Source organism: Falco rusticolus, chromosome 5, assembly GCF_015220075.1.
Source record: "Falco rusticolus isolate bFalRus1 chromosome 5, bFalRus1.pri, whole genome shotgun sequence".
NCBI classification, from domain to species: Eukaryota; Metazoa; Chordata; class Aves; order Falconiformes; family Falconidae; genus Falco; species Falco rusticolus.
The window spans coordinates 67483595-67502127 of NC_051191.1; the positions used below are offsets into that span (position 1 = coordinate 67483595).

General features: G+C 44.5%; 2 protein-coding genes and 1 long non-coding RNA gene across 6 annotated transcripts in view; 1 reads left to right on the forward strand and 2 right to left on the reverse strand.

Moving 5' to 3' along the window:
• Positions 1-10432, reverse strand: part of LOC119149295 (sodium- and chloride-dependent GABA transporter 2) — a 42889-nt gene extending 32457 nt beyond the window's left edge. Inside the window, exons 1-3 of one of the 4 annotated variants that reach the window (XM_037390401.1) lie at positions 9389-10432; positions 3006-3944; positions 207-271 (exon numbers count right to left, since the gene is read on the reverse strand). In XM_037390401.1, coding sequence (XP_037246298.1) covers positions 207-271; positions 3006-3023 — 83 coding nt within the window. In that variant the 5' untranslated portion in view covers positions 3024-3944; positions 9389-10432. Of the gene's footprint in view, positions 1-206; positions 272-3005; positions 3945-9388 lie in introns of those variants that run through there. The other 3 variants (XR_005104642.1, XM_037390403.1, XM_037390404.1) reach the window with 3 other exon arrangements.
• LOC119149296 lies at positions 3943-13226 on the forward strand. The gene is made up of 3 exons (XR_005104643.1): positions 3943-5085; positions 8063-8238; positions 11396-13226. It is a non-coding gene; the product is annotated as an uncharacterized LOC119149296 (long non-coding RNA).
• Positions 13227-13807: 581 nt separating this feature from the next.
• KDM5A (lysine demethylase 5A) overlaps positions 13808-18533 on the reverse strand; it is a 49923-nt gene continuing 45197 nt past the window's right edge. Inside the window, exon 28 of the mRNA XM_037390399.1 lies at positions 13808-16658. Within this exon, the coding sequence (XP_037246296.1) occupies positions 16446-16658 (213 nt within the window). The 3' untranslated portion in view covers positions 13808-16445. The remainder of the gene's footprint in view (positions 16659-18533) is intronic.

Genomic DNA, 18533 nt, shown 5'->3' on the forward strand with positions numbered 1-18533 from the left:
ATAAAAACACTTTGGGACATGAAGAGGAGCAAGAAACACTGGCAGGCATTTGACAGCGGCCACAAGGAAGGACAAGGAGGACCCCTCCACGCTAGAAAATGATTAAACAGGCAGAAAGCCACCGTGACCTCTCATCCACGGCAGCCCCGGGTGGGTGCGGGGCACAGGGGGAGCAGGGCAGAAGGAAACGGGGGCAGAGGTGTTACCTTGCGACGGTGCTGTCGGGGCGGGAGCCGACGGGAGACGCGAAGGCAGGACTGAAAGGTGCTGGCTATTTAAAGTGTGGAAAGAAAAAATTCAGCGGTGGTGTAATCCTAGACTTCGCCCAACCCACATTCCTTCCCCCACCCCCCAGGGCTGGACAAAAACCTACACATGACTGATTTCATGGCCAGTGCAAAGGGGCTCGTTCCCCCCGCCTGTGAGAAGGGCTCATGCTGCCTCCACCAGTGCCCTCCCTCCCCGGCCGGGGACTGCTTGGCTCCCACTCTCCATCACCTCTCTGCCCAGCGCTGTCCCTGGAGGCACAGGAAAAAGGGGAGACCACCACACACAGGTGCCTCCACAGCTCTGCCCGAGGGAGCCAAAGCCCCAAGACCTACTGGGACGAGGTAAGAGATAAAATACAAATTCACAGCGAATTCCCATCACGGGGTCTCTCCTTAGCAGAGAACACATGGGCACAGGGCAGCGTCCTGCATCGCAGCCTGACCCACCCTGCCCAGGGAGACGGCTGGGCTGTGCCATGGCTGCAGCAGTGATGGGCAGCAGAGCCCCGAGCTGGAAATAAACTCTGCTCAACTCTCTGCTGCTTCTTACTAGGGGCCCAAAACAGCCTTATTCAGAAATTCAGCAGACTGCAAACTCTCTTCCCTCACACGCAGGGATCTTTGCCACTGATCTTTCCCAGGAGCATCTCTGCCCCATCCCAGGGTGTCACTTCAGAAGCTGCAATGGGCACAGGCAATCACGCAGTAGACAAAAAAAAAAAAAAATAAAATAACAATGCAGCAGGAAGAAAACAAGCTCCAGTTGTGCATACCCAACACTGAGCTGCAAAATCAGCTGTGGCTGCTGGGGAAAGAGGTTTTGGGATTACTGCAGGTAATGATGACATTAGCTCCATACTTTGAAGCCATAAAAAAGGCAAACAGAAGGGGATATTGTACATGGTAGATGTGTTACAGCTGTGATGGTCCAAGGATGTAAGTGAGGCGAGGTTGTGAAATATTTTTATTACATCTGTTGATAAATATCTTGGGCAAGAGAGAACAAAACCATCACACTTTTGGTTTCAATGTCTCTGTATCAGGCCTGCAAAGCAGCAGAAAAACCTGAGCTGTGTACAGGCAGTTTGAGAAGGTATTAGGGGAACAGGAACAAAGCAGTAAACTCTGCGGTGTCACATGTTAATCTATGGGGTACCCACACAGCACTGGCCTTCCTACAGGAGAAACAGGGAAAGGGAAGAGGGATGGGCAGAGATAAAGAACCGATTCAACCAAAGAGTGATCAAATGTATGATGACTCCTCATGTCAGGAAGAGACGCTTAGGATAAAAAGAAGGGGACAACAGAGGTCTAAGAAACAAGGATAAGACAGAGAAGATGAATACATTGTTCACTACATCTCATGGTGCAACAACTAATAGCATGTGATAAAATATTCAGATTTAAAACAAAAGGAAATACTTTTTCCTCCCATTGTGCATAATTAAACATGGTACCTGTGGCCATTGCCACAGAATATTGTTTGGAAAGGAACTAGGGAAATTCACAAAGGGCTGCTCCGGCATAGCAGCGATTAAACAGGATGGTCCAATAAAAGCCAGCTCCAGTCCTCAAATTGCGGGTTGCTGGAAACCAGAGATGTTCCAGAGCAGGAATTACACAAGACTGTGAGAAGCAGGGAACATCCCTGTGCAGAAACCATCTTACAACGAATAGTGTAGTTGTTAGATAGTTAGGCTAAGTATACAGGGATTAAAAAAGAACAGCAAAGTCAAATAATATTTTGCCTTATGCAACAGATTGGTGTAAGGAGATAGGAGACGGAATAAGGAAACATTTCTAGACACTCTCATACTGCATGCATCAGCATTGCTGCTCAAATACCCCTGGATAACCACGACCACTACAGTGCACTGATGGCAATAATCTTATCAACAGGACAACAAACTAATTGGCAGGAACTAATAGACTATGATAGGAAACAGTGTAATCAATAGCAAACTATTTGACTTCTGCCCAGTGAGATGAGACTGCACTGAACACAACAATAAGTTGAAAATGAAAACAAATGTTCAGTGTAAACATAAGCAACAAGGGGAAATATTAAATCTGCAAGTGTAAAAGCAAGCTGGAAAATCCAAAACAAAGCATATTTAAAGTAAAACATCACCTTGCAAATCTTCTGGGGTGAAACAAGAAGTAGTCTATATGGCTTTGAGAGATGTTACTTGAGAGGTTAAAAAAAAAACACAACAAAAACAACACCAACCAAATCTTTTGACTGAAGATAGGAAGAGAACCCGCAAACATCACAAAGGATCAGTTAAAACTACAGAAAAACGTATTTTCAACAGACATTTTTGAAACTGCAGAAGGCAAAGAAACTGGGAGGGACTTTAACTGGCCCATCAGAGGCAATGAAAAGCTAAAGGGAAAAATGCAAAGCATGACATCTCAATTTTGGGTCTTAGTAGAAGAACGGGGACAGTCAGAAACAAAACCTTAGGAAACAGATTTGCAAGAAACAAGTAAGAGAGATGAAAGAAAGTGGATTTTTTTTTAAAGAAAAGAAAAACAAACAAAGGAACAAGCCAAGATAACATGCATGCTGTAAGAACAGGAAAATAATTTAATCCTGAGAAATGCTAAGATAATGCCATTTTAAAATATTTGGGTAGGTACACATACATTTATTTTATTCACATGAATAAGAACACCAGGGAAGGACTTTTGCTGCAGCATGTGTCACCCAGAGCTGTGCAAGCTGAACCTCACCGGGTGGCTGCAGAGCATCTTCCTCCCGTTGCTACAAGTGCTGGCAAGTGTCAGTGCTGATGCTGGTGCCTGTCCCACACACCACCCCCCAGGATGGAACAGGGGGGTTATTTTGCTGGCGGCCTCCCTTGCCGCAGGTAAGAAATGGGAGGCTTTTTTAGTGACCCCCCAGAGCACAGGGCTGAAGACTGTGCCAGCCGGAGCAGCCGTGCTCCTCCCAGCCCAGTCCCAGGTGGCCAAGCTATGATCTGACGTTTATCGGGACAGCCTGCGCTGGAGCAACGCCTCCCCGAGCGGGTCCTTGAAGCAGCTTCCAGGCCTGGGCAGGCTGCCAAGCTGCCTTGCTGACGTAGAACAGCGCGGTACTGGTGCACGGGGCACGAGTGGTGTGTGGCTGGCTCAGCCACTTCTCCCCAACACCCAGTTTGGCGAAAAGCAAGAGCTTTGGACCAGGGGGGCTCTGACAGTGCTCTCACACCTCAGCCAGGACAAGGGCTGGAAAATCCTGATCGTAAAGGCTGTTGATTCCTCTCTTGAAATTTATGCTGCATTTTGCTCATCTTTACCTTACAATATTTGCCAAGATTTCTGTCTTCAGCTTGGTCCCACTCTTCCACCAGCAGCTGAGGCTGCACTCCCAGAGAGGTGCTCATAGCCCACAGAGAGCAAGCCTGGAACGAGCTTCCTCTGGAGATAATGAGGTACTTTGACATTTTCTGGGTCAGACGTGCACAAGAACTGGCCCCAGCTCACCCCATCCTGCATGGGCCACACACAGGAGCAGTGACCCTGCATGCTTTAGTAGGAACCACAGGATCTACTCCCAGGTCTGGTCTTGCTTCATGTCTACGTCTAGCTCAGTAGGGAATGAGTGCTAATTAGATTTCTCTCCTCCAAAGCACCCAGCCATCTTCAGCCACCTGGAGAGGTCGTTCAGACCTAAAAGGAGCAAGGATTCAAAGGGACACGCTTAGAGGAACGATGAGGGGGAAAAGAAGAGAGGGAAATTGTTGCTAGGAGGTATAAACAACCTCTTACTGCTCTGCAAGCGGCAGCAACTTTTAAATGAACATATGTTCCTTTATCAAATGAACCAAAAGTGCTTTCAGGACACTGGCCAGGGCACAATTGCTGCCACTGCTTTAGCATTGCCAATGTGAAGAAGGCATCAGCCATGTCTGACCTTTGCTAAACACTGAGAGCAGCTATGCTCCCCACTTCCACCTCCCCCTCCACTCCTCTGTCACATGTGACAAACTGCTTCAATGCATTTTGGGGCCATGTAATCTTGCAAGCCACCTCCCAGCTTCCAGGAACACAATTTGCCGTTATATTATCTGGGAACCAAAGGCCAGAGCAAATAAGATGCATTTCCTCTATCTGATAACCACCCTGCTACTGGCCTTTTTAACCTGAAAATATTATTCAGCTGAAGTGACCACAGCTGGAGCAAGCAAAATTGTCACAAATATGCACAGAAAGGAGGTAAATAGAGGCTGATACTGGCTGGCACATTACAGGAACCTGGAGACTGCTCAGCGGAGAAAGAGGCCAAAGTAAGCACAGAGGATTGACTCTTGCTTGATCCACTAAGCTCCCTCCCAGAAAGGCACATATATTTTTAAACAACAGTGGCAGAAGCCAAAAGCCACTGCAAGAGCCTGCATTTCCTGCAGTGGCAGAAGGTCCTACTGCAGCCATTGGACAGCCTCATTCAGATGCAGCCTCCCCAGTGAATACCCGTGTCCAAACAACCTGAAAGACCAGAATCCTGAGGCGAGAAAAACCCCGTCATCACTGGATGCCTGCAGAGTTGCAGAGGCCTCACTTTTGTGCCCAGGCTGTTTGTGGTGCAAGATACGCCTGTCTGTGGACACCGTGCTCTGCATACAGAAGATAAATAGATGACACTCCTGCACTAGCCAGAGCTCAGGGACCAGCTTGAACGCAGGACAGCACACTTGCAGTGCTGGAGAACTCTTTCCTGCAGATATCGCTGCCATACCCTCTGCTCCTCTGCACGCTGAAGCTAAAGGTGATGCTTGCACCGTGCTCAACACATAAGCTTGACAACATGCTGGTGAGTCCTTCTCTATGCACCTCCGATCAGAAGCGGTAAAGCACAGAGGAAAAGAAGTTGAAACCAAAAGGACTGTGTCCCCAGACCTACTTTGGCTGTAACATGAATTCCTAGCCACAAAACAAAGGGACAGCAACAGAGCTGTCAATTCCCATTGCCAGTGTCTCAGCTGTGTCAAGAAACAGGGTTTTTTTTTTCCACTCAGAGTTCAAAAGTATCCCAAATTCATTTAGGGACAAAAATGAAAACACTGCAAGGTTATGCAGTTATAAGCACATATGTATAAGTACCTATATATATGCTTATAACATAAAATATAAACAAGAGTTGAGTAGCAGGCAAAGACTCCTAAGCCTGGAGGTTTCAACCTTTTCAGCATCTCCTCCTTCTTTCCCCTCAACTCCATCAAGTACTACCAGTTTTTCAGGGCTTTTCCCCAGTTCCACTTTGCCAATGACAGGACAGCCTGAACAAACCCTTACAGAGTAACAGGGGAAACAGAGCCTGAGCACATTTTAGAGAGAGGGAAGAATCACCATTCCTCCAAGGATTAGTTGTTGGCCTCCTGATGTGAAAATTGATAGTTTGCATCAAGAAAAAACTCACCAGTTTCTTCTTGCAGCCAAGGAGCTATTTAGAAGGCATTTTCATATCAAGAACCATATGCCAAAGGAAATGAAAATTTAAGGCTACTAATGATAGTAGTATGGCTTAAGCAGCCATCAAGTATGCAATTAGCAGACTGATTAGGTACAGGGTAGATTGGGGAGGGGGGCAAGAAGAAGCTGTATATCAGCAGGATGATGGTCTTTCCTCATCCTGCTTCTCTGGGGTGAAGATATAAATCTGAAACAGCCCGTCTGCAGAAAGAATTAAATCAAAGCCATTGATAAGGCTGGAATTCTGGAATTTACATGCCCCTGCACTGCCTGCCTGCAAGGGGGATGTTCTGGCAGGAAAAAGTAAAAGCTTTTCTCAGAGGTGAGACAGGGTTGCACCCGCTTAACTGATGCTTCCACAGAAAACCCATAATCTGGTTTTAAACAGGCAAGGTTTGGGCAGTATTCTGAGAACATCTGTTCATACTTATTTACATACTCTAAAAAAAGTAAATGGATACTTTTTAAGTTAGGAGACCTACTGGGCTGGTAAGTACTCAGAATACAAAGTTTCCATTCTGGGAGACAATCCAATAGTTGGATAGTCACGTGTGGACAGAATGAGAGAAAGTTTTTAAAAGCTTCCGAGAAGTAAGTTTTCTAAGTTAAGAGATGACAAAGTGAAAACTTTGGTATTTCAAGAAACGTCAATAAGAAATAAAACATGGGTTCAGTTTTTCCAGCTTCCAAAAATCAAAAATACAGCAGATTTTTAGAAAACCCCTGCACTGCCAGGAGTTGTTACCTCTTCAAAACAATCCAGGCAGCCTTCACTTCAGCACAAGGAGTGTCCCAGCCAACCTCCTGGGCCAACACAGCATGCAGGGATGCTGTGCTTGGAGAAGCACCACCTGGGAGTCCAGAGCTCATCCCTGAAACGCTACCTGGTCAGAAGCACCCCTGCAAGGCTCTGCAGAGCATGCCAGCTCCCAGCTCCTGCTCATCAGCAGCATTTTGTGTGTCAAGTTTTGCTTCTGCCATCACCGGCAGACTCGGGCAGGGCAGGCAGAAGCAGAGGGACCTGTGCTGCCCATCCTCTCCAACCTTCCCCTGGGCCACTCTGCTGAGGTCCCTGCAAGGTCAGTGGAGGGAGGTGCTCCAGGGCGCCGTTACCTCTGCAGAGCAAAAAGGAGCTCATATACTGGCAACGTGGTCCCTACCACTCACCTACCGAAGTGGCCCAGTGCTTAGTGGGGCTTTGAGACATAACACGAGCAAGATCTCAAGCCTTTAGACATCTTCCCAGGCAGATGAGAGAGATTCTGCCTGAAGAAAGCTGCACTCCGAAGCTGACCTGTCTACAAGTCATTCCTGTTCTGGTGGTCAGTTGTAACATATCATGGCACTGAGTCTCTTTCTTTCAAGCTTAGACATTTTTTCCTCAAAAATTTAGGTGAAAAGTCATTAGCGAATTTTGGTAACTTAAGGCAATCTTACTTTTCTGTTCATGAGTGCCAGAGATTAAAAAGCTAAGCCTCAAATTAGATCCACTGATGCCTGAAGAAAGCTAACCCTTCCAGTGGAGGAATGGCAGCAGAGCAGGGGCTTCATGCCCAGGCCCTAGGCACAGAGATCAGGGCCAGATATATTGCGTCTGGCTGGGTCAACCCACCACACACACACTAAATAAAGAAGGTGGCTTCCTGGCACTGCTTGAGTGCAGCCTTCTCCAGAGGGAATGAAAGGGGTGCTGCTGCTCATGTGCTTCACTCTTTGTAATTTTTTAATATCAAATTCGAAGCCATGCTACCCTCTTGTCACCAGGAATTCAAACACTGATGCCCACTTGAAGTAAAACACACAGTGGCTGACCTGACCAAGAGGTCAGAGGGAGAGATACATACAAACACAAGGTACCTCCACCGTGAACATGAATTAACTACTTTCTTTCCTTCAGCCAGGCAGGCTCAGAGTATCACTGCTTTTTGATGGAAGACACTTCATTCCTGGCCACTGCAAGCTAAGGCAGAGGGTCAGGCACTGCTTGCCAGTCATCTGATGAGTGCTATTAATGTGGTTTCATTAAGTCAGACACAGCCCAAATGTAAAGTTTTCATGGTGATCAAAGAAAAAAAAATGCAAGCATCCATGGTGATGCATCCAGATGCAGGAAATAATTAAACCTTTACTCTTGGTATTCACTGTAACTAGGATCCAGGAGAAAAAGGAGACTAGGTTTTGATATACTTATTTATCCTACAAGTTTCTTATCGCAACATTTGAACTGTGTAGCAGTATCAGCATCTGCCCTACTGCTAGAACAGAAGCTGTGGATTTACACCAGAACAAACCAGAAAACAGCTCTTTTTTTATTGCAGTCCAAATCTGGTCCCAACGATGCTGATGAACATAGCACTGAGGGAGAAAGACAGAAGCCAGTGGGACCGCAGGAGAGAGGAACTCAGCAAAGAGATAAACCTGAGCTTTGTCTGTGCAACCACAGTGAGGAACACAAGGAATGCCCTACACAGCCCACTGGCCATGGGCAGCACAGGTAATAGCTCACAGCTGCTGTCAAAAGTAGTCTGAAGATGCACATGGCCCCATGCCATTCCTAAGCTCAGCCTGGGGCTGCCTGGAAGGCTGAGCCACAGAGCCTCTCCACTTCCAGCAACCAGCTGGTGTAGAAGCCGCAGGATCAGCCAGGGCTAATGGGACAGCAGCGAGGTGCTAGCCTGCATGGAGATGCGCCAGCTTGGAGGTGGGAAATGGCAGCTCCATGCTTCCCTGTCATGGGGTAAGGAAATACTGAGCTTCAAGGTAGGAAAGGGTGTGGAGAGGCAGTTTGGAGTCCCACAGCTTCTCTGCAAGTAGACAGGCAGCCCTAGAAGGGTGGTAGGTGAGACTTCCCCTAACAGGAAGGGAAAGCAGTTTGGGAGGAGCAGAAAGAGCCTGCAAAGGGAATTTGTTCCGATCTCCTTTGGCCTCACTTCCCTGGGAGCAGAGATTTCCCAAGGTGTAATGGGAAGGCCCCAGGGGAAGAAAGCAAAAAGCACAGGAAGCAATTGTGTTTGAGGACACTGGAGCAGAGACAGAAACAAGGACTTGGAACAGATGTTCTTTAGAACAAAGCAAAGCAAGTTTGGTTTTGCAGAAACCTCAGGTGTTGCTTGTGCAGCAGCACTCTCTGCACACTCTGTAAACAGCAGTTACATAAAGAACATGTCTGCTTTCTGCTCCAAACAGGAATCTGACTCGTCAGCTTCCTAGACTTGCCTCACTCAGCAAGATAAAAAAAAAAAAAAGCCCCAACCTTTCAGTTGTGAATAGCTTTTCTGATGCTGTACACTCTCTTCCAATATATTTGCTCAATTTTGTGTATTCTCCAATTTTTTAACATCGCTAAATCCTAGGGCATGACCATTTCAAGAATATTCCTACCAGAGGCCAGGGGAAATCAGTGCTCCAGCCTCCAATTCGCTGTGCACACATGCACATTCAGGAACAGGCCAGGATCCCTTCAGAGCACTCTTATTGCATATTTACTTTATAATCCATTACAAGTCACCCATTCCCTTCTAACAAATGCCGCTTGGAAAAATATGAGAGATATGAAAAGCCACTGAAGTATCACCATCATAGGAGGCACACCCTTAAACCCTTAATTCTTAAAACCACTAGGATCTACTTTCTTCTGCACCTACGTTCCCTGCAGATGCAGGGAGTGATAGTCCAAGGAAGGGGCCATCATCGCTGGACCATGTCACGTTTCTTCCCTTTCTTAATCAGCAGGTGCTCTACACACACGTTCATTACCAAGGAAGTCCGTCCACTCCACAGGGCAAAGGCTCCGGCAGGCTGCTCCACAGGTCTCCTTTCATGCAACAGTAACTGTGTGAAAGAGCAGCCAGGGCTGATGATCCACCAGTCTCCCTTTAAAACTACAGAGAAGGCTGCGGTGCGAGGGAACGCCCTGAAAGCAAGCAACCCAGCCGTCTTTAAACCTTACCAGCACCGATACAAACCTGGATAATGGTTTAGAGCTGCACCAGTAGATCACCACCTTCTAGCAGCAGATGAAGAACAGAGGTACCACACACTCACCTGGGGGTTCACCAGCATTAGGTAGGGTTGCTACCAGATGATTCCACTTCTTTACCAGGTATTCCAAGACACTGGTGTGCAGGGATTGTCCCTCCCCAGAATGTTTCTAGGCAAAGCTAAAGCATCTATCTATCTCCTGCTTCCCTCCTGCACAAGATAATCAGGAAAGCTAGCAAGGAAATAATGGATGCAACACTATCAATACACTGACAATGTCCAGATTTTGACCTTTACAGTATTTTTCTCTGATAATGCCATCACAGAGACACAGACAAGACCTGGCGAACTAAATGGAGAAAGGCAAAAGCTAAACCATCAGCTGACAGAAGTAAACAGAATGTGCTACTCATATCACATCCCACTAAAATCTGAGCTATTTCTCAAATTCGTTACTTGGAGTTGTTAGGCTCCTCTGCTATTACCACGTAACAGCAGTAGCAAACACCTTATTTCTCTGGGGAGCGACGCAGTTTGCCCTTGCCTGGCAGGTGACTCGGGTTGCTGCAAGGCTGCATCAACATGGAATCAGACGCAGCAGTTTGATATGCTGGCACATCACCCATCCGTTAAAAGCAGATGCCAGGCTGGCTAGTGACATCAACTGTCTCGGGACGTGCACGTTCAGAGATGGCTGCTCTCCTCAGGTATTGCTACCCACTGCAGCTCCCTCTGGCACTTGGCTGTAAGTTTTCTTGGGCGGACTGGAGAGCAATATACAGAATGCCAAAAACTGGCCTCTGAAAAGCCTCCAGCTGAGACTCAATGCCCCATCTAGGATTAAAACTTGTTAACTACAGCAGGGCTTTTGTTTCAAAGGCATTCAGAGCGTGTCTCCTACCAAGTATTTCCATTTTTCAATAAATCCTTGCTACTTTCATTGCCTTTACCTTGCAACTTAATTTGTACCATGCCATCTCGTTACATAAGGCTCGATGCTCTCAATGTCTTGCTGTGCAGTTTCCAGCTGTCCTATGCATTTATCACCCTCCCAAAGCCAGTGTGGCTAGAATTTTGATAAGAGCTGGATTTATTGCATCTCCCCGCTGCCTCGGCGCTCCAAGCGGAGTTCCTGTTTGGTTCAGGCAGGCTGACCAAACACATTCTTGGTGACTGCAGCTGGAGAGGATTTGAAGGAGCTCCCTGCTTTTCATTTCCATCTAACTCCAGGAAGCCTCAAATCTTGCTTTTAGCAGACCACAACTCTCAACTTCTTACAGGGGCATTAACAGTGATTTCAGGAATGATTTTAAGAAACTTTTTCCACCCTTTAAAAATCTTCCTTTTCCAACATACAAAATGACTGCTAGCGTACAGTGGTTCTTTCAGTCACTATTTTTAAAGGTATGCAACATGCACCTAGAATGACAGCAAGGAATGTCCAATAAGCAACGATGCATATTGAATACTTTGTTTTACTTTGCTAATAACTCTGTGTTCAACTTATTCCAGTAACTTATTAGAACACCACAAAAAAAAAGGTGATAGCTCTCCTTGGACAACTGCCTGGTAAACAGCTTACTGTTGAATGATAACGGCTGTAGACTGTTTCACTCCTAGAAGAAGAGATGCCCCTGTTCACAGTCATTCTTATTACTTCTTTCTTCCAGTGTGAAGAACTGCATGCAAAAGGACCAGGCATCAGTAACACTGACTTCCACCAGACCAGCTTGGACTTGTATCTACATTTATAGGACTGACGTAACTGCTCACCAGCCCACATGGAGTTCAGGTGTGAGGTATGAAAAGAGCTTGGTTCTGCCATTTAGTTTTCCATGCCTTTTTTAAACAGCAATCCAAATAGCCTGGGTTTTCTCTTTCGAATCTTACGTGCCACAACGATGAACAAAGCCTAGGCAAACATCTGTATGGAATATCGCTTTCTTGATGGATTGTGATAAACTGCTGCAAGTCATGCCCATTCACCAAAGAGGAGGAAATGAGGAGGATGCGGGGAACTACAGGGCAGCTAGCCTTACCCTGGTCCCTGGGATGATATGGAACAAATCCTCCTCAAAGCCACATCCAGGCCCATGAAGGATAAGGTGACTGGTAACTCACCACTACCATTTTAACCCAGTCTGGGTGCCTTCTGTGATGAGCCCTGCGAACAAGCGGAGAGCAGTGGATGTTTACCCTTTACAGGAAAAACACAGAGTGGATGGACAACCTACAGTGGGGGTGAAAAACGGGGTGGACTGCTGTGCTCAGACTTCAGTAGTCAAAGATTTGAATCTAGGAGGTGGCCAGCTGCAAGCAGAGTGCCTCAGGGGCTGGTACTGGAGACTACTGTTTTATCTTATCCACCTGGGCAGTGGGATAGAGCACATTGAAATTTGCAGATGACACCAAACCATATGTTGGAGGAGGACAGCAGCAGGACCACCCAAAACATGAGAGGAGGGGGCTCCCATTCAGTTGGATCTTGACTGGCTGGAGTGATGTGCTGATGGAAAGCGTGTTAAGTTCATCAGTCCCACACCTGAGAAATAATAAACCAAGGGACTTGGGGCTAACAATGGACACGAACAGGAGTCAGCAGTGTGTGCCCCTGCAGCTGTACAGGCCAACCCTGTACCCGGCTGCATAGTAAAAGCATGGCCAGCAGCTTAAAGGAAATTCTTCTTCCACTGTATTCAACACTTGTCAACTTCATCTGGAGTAACACACCATTTGGGGGTTCTCAGTACAAAAAGAGACACTGACAAACATGCAACAAGTCCAGCTGAGGACCACCAAGACTTTTAGAAGGCTGCAGCTCATGACATGGCTCAAGGGAGGCTGAGCTGGGTTTGTTCAGCTTAGAAATTAAGGCTGCAGGACCCACAGCCTCCAACTGCCTCGTGGATGGTTACAGAAAATACGGAGCCAGTCTCTTGGCAAGCTACAGCAAATGAATCTGAGTGTGCATTATACAAGTTTGCCCTGAAGACGCTACAAACCAGAACATGAAGCCAGAGGTGTTGTCAAATGCCCATTCCTAGCAATATTCAAAATTTGATTGGACATGGCCCTGAAAAACTTGACCTACTTTCAAAGTCAGCCCTGCTATGGTCAGGAGGTTGACCCAGACGACCTCCAGAAGTCCCCCTCAAACTAAATTATGATTCTAAAAACTGAAGAGGTCAATGCCAGTTTCACAGTGTGGCTAACATAACACACAGACAACTATTTGTTATCTTACGCTGTGTGACCATATTCCAACCCCTTCAGATAATTTCCGTAATACCATCAATTTTACCTTAAGCCCTCACTACCAAATAGTCCAGGCTGCACAAGCATTCAGCTACAGATGATCTGTCAAAAGCATAAATTCTAATAGTAACAGTACTGAAGTTTAGGAGTGACATTTACCTCTGTGCAAGTAAAGCTGCCCAATTCCAGGCCCTGGTTCTTAAAAAAAAAACAACAAACTTGAAACCACATGGTTTGTATAAGACACACAACTCAAGTCCTGACCATTTTTAACCCCTCACAACAGCTCAAGTAATTTCTTTGTGTCAGATACTTGAAGTGAAGTAACAGTAACAATGGCTAGCATCCTTTGTAGAATATAGCACTAAGATAGATACACATGAACTATTATTTTGTGTATACTGAGATTTTGTCCCCAAAGCATGAGATTTTTCCTACAGCTGTAGCAGACCCGTAAGAAAATTATTTCCTTAAACTTGCTTCTTTGCATGTTTTTTTTATAAAGATTCAAACCTCTAAGATCTAGAGACAATACCACAGCTGCAGCTTTAGCTTTTTCAACCACTAACTACATATCTACAGATTTTTCCAAAAGTTAACATTTATTCATAAGTTCACACTATCAGCAATCCTTTGATAGGATTTATGCTCTTAAAAAAAATAAGCTTAAACAATAAGATGTAAAACTAATAATGGTCTTCAGTTTATGAACATCTTACCCGAAAAGCAGATGAGAGATCCATAACTAGAAAAAGTGTGGCAACCTCCTTTCAACAGTGTAATAAAGAGCCTCTCCATATGATAATATGAAAAACAGCTACTAGAAGTGTGACCTTCTGCACATTTCATTCCATTGTTTACTCTTCTATGCTTGTTATAAGTGGCATGATTGACCATTGCATGGTATAGCGGTTTGCTTTTGTCTCATTGTAACTAGTGCTACTGTTAACATTCTCCACCACAACTTCTACTCAAGAGGAACAGGAACACTCAATGCAGATTTACTAAAGGATCTCTTTTCCAGTTGATGGTAATTACATGTAACAATGACTTTATCACGACAGAAAATGTAGGAATGGTTAAGAGGGTATGCTCAGTGGCTAACAGGATATGCTAACCATATTTTCCCTGTTGTGTCATGGATTCTAGGAGTCAGGAAAGAATACAGAACACTGGGATTCTTTAAGAAATCTTGTACTAGTCTACTTCTGGAACGATTAAACATCTGTGACAGATAGTCTATCCACTCCATATAGGGAAACATTTATGTAGTACCATCAGTTAAAGCTTGAAGGAAAGTAACATCTGTTTAAATCAGTTTACCAAAACTAAGCATACATTGAGAAGAAAAAAAAAAAGTAACTGGAAGCAAAAAGAGGGTATGTCTAGCTATAGCATAGACTCCTTCATAAATAAGTAAACAAATAATACTCTTGAGTTCGCTAGGGTGCCCATTCAGCCACATGCTTAATCACTGCTTGTTTTCACTTTTAACATCACATTAGCCTTCAAGGAGCAGGAATTAGAAGTCTGTGCCAAATTTGCACTCAAAGCTCCTAAGACCCTGTTGTCTTCTGCCTTCCATCTTAGTTATTTTCCTTTTTACACATCTTCCTCTTCCCAGGTAGCAGGCACAAATAAAAGAAACCAATAAAGTTCGTCTACCTGAGCTGGATTTTTTTTTTTTGGATGGATAATTCTGCCAGATAAATAAACTTCCAAATATTAGAGAACAAGAGAAGGGACACAGAACAGTCAGAACAGTCAAGACAGAACACTTGTTTTTGTCAATATTTCTTTAAATCCCAATCCAGCTCCTAGTAAGACTGGACACTACTTACAACACTCCTAGAACTGCAGAAGAATGGAAACACAATAGGGAGCGAGTGGAGAGGGGGACAAGACAGCCCAGCGGCTGGCTTCAGACATTCACATACACAAAGCCAGCATCCACTGGAGTTGTTAAGGCCCAGATGCCCCACTAATAGGAACAAACCCAAACACAAAGGTAGCACATGAAATGTATTTACCTATTTAAACACAGGCAGCTGGTCAAGCTAGAATGGGGAAGGTAACTGCTAATTCCTTGTACTACAAGGAAGGAATGGAGTAAAAAAACCCAAGCCCAGGGGCAGGTTTTTGCTTTGTGAACCTCTGTCTGTGCTGCTGGTTAACAGTGGTAAGTATAAAAAAATCAAAGAAAAATAATCTATTTATAGAACAAGTCAGTAGTCTGAGACATTTAGAAAAAAGTAAAAACAAGTCCTTCTTTAAAAATGGATTTACTAAAACAACTGTCACCCAGGATGACCCCAAGCCCTCTGGTCCTCTGGCAAAGCCAGGGGCAACTTCAAACAAGAACTGTTGCTGATTGTACACTGGTACACATCCAGCAAAGCCAGCAGGGAGGGGGATTTGCACTGCGAACAGTATCTGCAGACTGCTTGCTGGTATTGCTTGAGGCCATGCCCGTAGCCTGGTGATACTGGAAACAGTTGTGAGTGAAACTTTTCACAGAAGCACATGTCAGTGTAACCTCTGAGGTAAGTGGGCTGTCTTCTTTTCTTCCCATCCCTCAGTACAGATCACAGAAGCAGGTGCCCTGCGCGCTGTACCTCCTTGCCAGCTCCATCCTGCGCGAGACAACTTTAATGTGCAGGAGTGCATAACTCTATGCAAAGCCTAGAACAGGAGAGGGCACCCCTGTGGGAAGGGAAGCACTCTGCTCTTTCCAAGCTCTGATTTAGCTAGACATTATCAATGATTTCTGGCCCTCCTCAGGACAGGAAGATCAGATGCTCCCCACTAAGGAAAATTTTGCTTAGTGGAGTAGAGTTGGGTTTCTTTTTTTTGGTAAACAGAACCTTTGCTGATTTCTGAGATCATGAGCTCCTCTGCCCTTTAGCTACAAAAGAGAACTTAAAAAAAATTCATCCACTTGCTCCCATCCTTATAATGTAGTGTTAGCTGCCTGGATATGGAGGCAACCTACCTCTCCCAAGACACTGCCCTACTCACTGGGTTGGCATGGGGAGGCAAAAGAACTTTCCTAAGTTACCTCCTTAGGGTAACCTGGTGGGCCTAAAAGCTCCAGCCTACACCCACCAATTCCAGGCCAGCTCCACTGCCAACATATACTTCTAACACCCTGAAGTGTCTAATCTAACAGCCTCGGGTTTGCTCAGTCTCTAAGAGCAAAAGCCACACTCAAAGATGGAAATACTCAAGTCAAAAAACACTGGCTGGAGCTCCTAATCAGGTGGTGTCTGCATAGATGAGTCAGTACCACTGTGCCTTGACATCCCCGTTTTATGAAGGAAGCCAGCTGTAAGGAAGGGACCAACTCTGCTGCAGGTCTGTACATCCCTGGAAGTGAAGCTCAGTGGCTACATTAGCTTCAAACCCTTTCTTTCTGTAGGGATTCAGTGGTCCATTTCCCAACAAGTTCCAGGCATCGAGTAGCTGCTAACTTGCCTCCTTAAGATCTTCCATTGGTAGTTTGTAGCTCAGTAAGAAAGGAGGTGGTGGTGCATGAGCAGGGCTACTTGGTCCCTGCATTGGCTTCTTTGCACAGTTTATACAGATGTAATCCTCGTTCTCAGCCATTTCTGGAGAGACACCAACACAAACTTGATGAAACCACTCATCGCAGCCACCATCACACTGCACCCAGTCTACCTGCAAGAGATCAGATCAGCAACACATAGTTTATTACAAGGAAAGGCAGACAGGCATTGTTTCTATGAAGAAAATACCTTCTATTAAACCCACCTGATACACCTAGAACACAAAAGCTTTTGGCACAAATCATGCCCTACAGAGCTTGTTTTAACAAGCTGCCTCAGTTTAATAAAAAATAACACACTTCCAAAAAACCTTGCTTCTCTTGCATCCTTAGCCTGCAACAATACAAACACCCTACTACTGTTGAAGAAGATGACACTCAGCTCTCCTCACATGAAAGACACGAATACTGGAACACATTTAAAATAGTAGCATGCTAAAGGACAGTTATTTCAGCATAGAGAGTCTACAAATACACATCCTAAATCATATCCCCTTACGATGCATTATCAAACAGTACCTTCTGCAACCTAAAAATTGCAGAAAACAGACGAACTTGAGTAATGTTTTTGGCTAAAACAGCCACATGACATCAGCAGCTTTAATACTTTTCGACCACCTGAATATTGGGTATACAGCTGGCCACCAAATGCCAAAAAAATGCACACAAAGTGTAACTCCAAAGTGTCAGAACGTTTAAGCTAACATATTTCAAACTTTGACCTGAACTTGCTATAGAACAATTAGAAAAGGCATAAAAAGCAAATTAAAACTTAGGAAGGAAAAAAGATGAATTAGATTTCTCTAGCTCCCTGAGCAAAAGTACATGTTAATTTGAGTCAGTGGGCAGAAAGAGATCTGCAGGATAAGGAACACAGATTCTTAATTTTAATGGCATGCACTGGTAGAGCTATGAAAATTGTTACTGCTGTAGTTCTGCTTTGACCTTACAGGGGCATGTGAAAATGAAAATATACTAGAAAAATGACAGTAGTGGCAACCTATCTAAAATGAAGAAACATTACCATCCCAAGATTTTACTTTAGTTCATAGGAAAACTATTGCTGAACTCATTTTTGAAAGTGACCAGTAACAGACACTAACAGCTGCAGCTTCAGCCATCACATTCTTACAGCTGCCATTTTTTCTTGTATGGCATTCACCTGTCAAATGTACAAAAATACATCCAATCTCACAGCAAGACAGTCATTCCATTAAAAGCTTTGATTATACAACCAGGAATTTTACTCAGTTTCATTTATGGAAATTTGACAAATATAGTACAACCTTCTTTATAATATGAATTTAAAGGCACTCTCCTCCCTATTGCAATCTCAAATTCTGTAAAAATGTACTAGTATAAGTTAAGTATCATCTGTGAAGAGAACAACGGTATAAATACTCAATCTTCTTTAGAGCAACTGAGGGCAATTTCTAACCCTGGTCTAAGTTTAAGACTTAACTTTTAAACTTAAAAAACTGGTCTTTTAACTGGTCTTTTTAAGTATTCAGATGATTACTTCAATTCCATGTTTCAATTTTGCAAAAAAAGAAATAAGTTTTTCATATTTATGGTAATAGCTACGTTCTTGTGCAAGCCAGCACAGTAGGGTGTCAATCCCAGCTTTCATTGAGAACAAATTTTTTTCTTCTAAGAGACAGGAAAAAAATTCCAACACTAACGTTTTTTTCATCATCGATTAGTCCTTGTTAAAAGATGACAATCAGGATAAGCAGTACCACAGCCACAGGCAGATAAGTTTCTTTTGTAATAATTCAGTTAGGTCTAAAATCACTGATTATTTATCCCCAACAAGAAAAATTAAGTACTGCAGCTTGTAGATCACTCAGTCTGCAGCATCACTGTTCAGAGACTGTATGTAAGAAATACAGAAAATTTACTTCATTTAGGAACACTGCATATTCCACTTCTGCTCAGAAACACAATGAAGTCAGGAACATTTCTAGTTGAGTCAAAGAATTAATCCT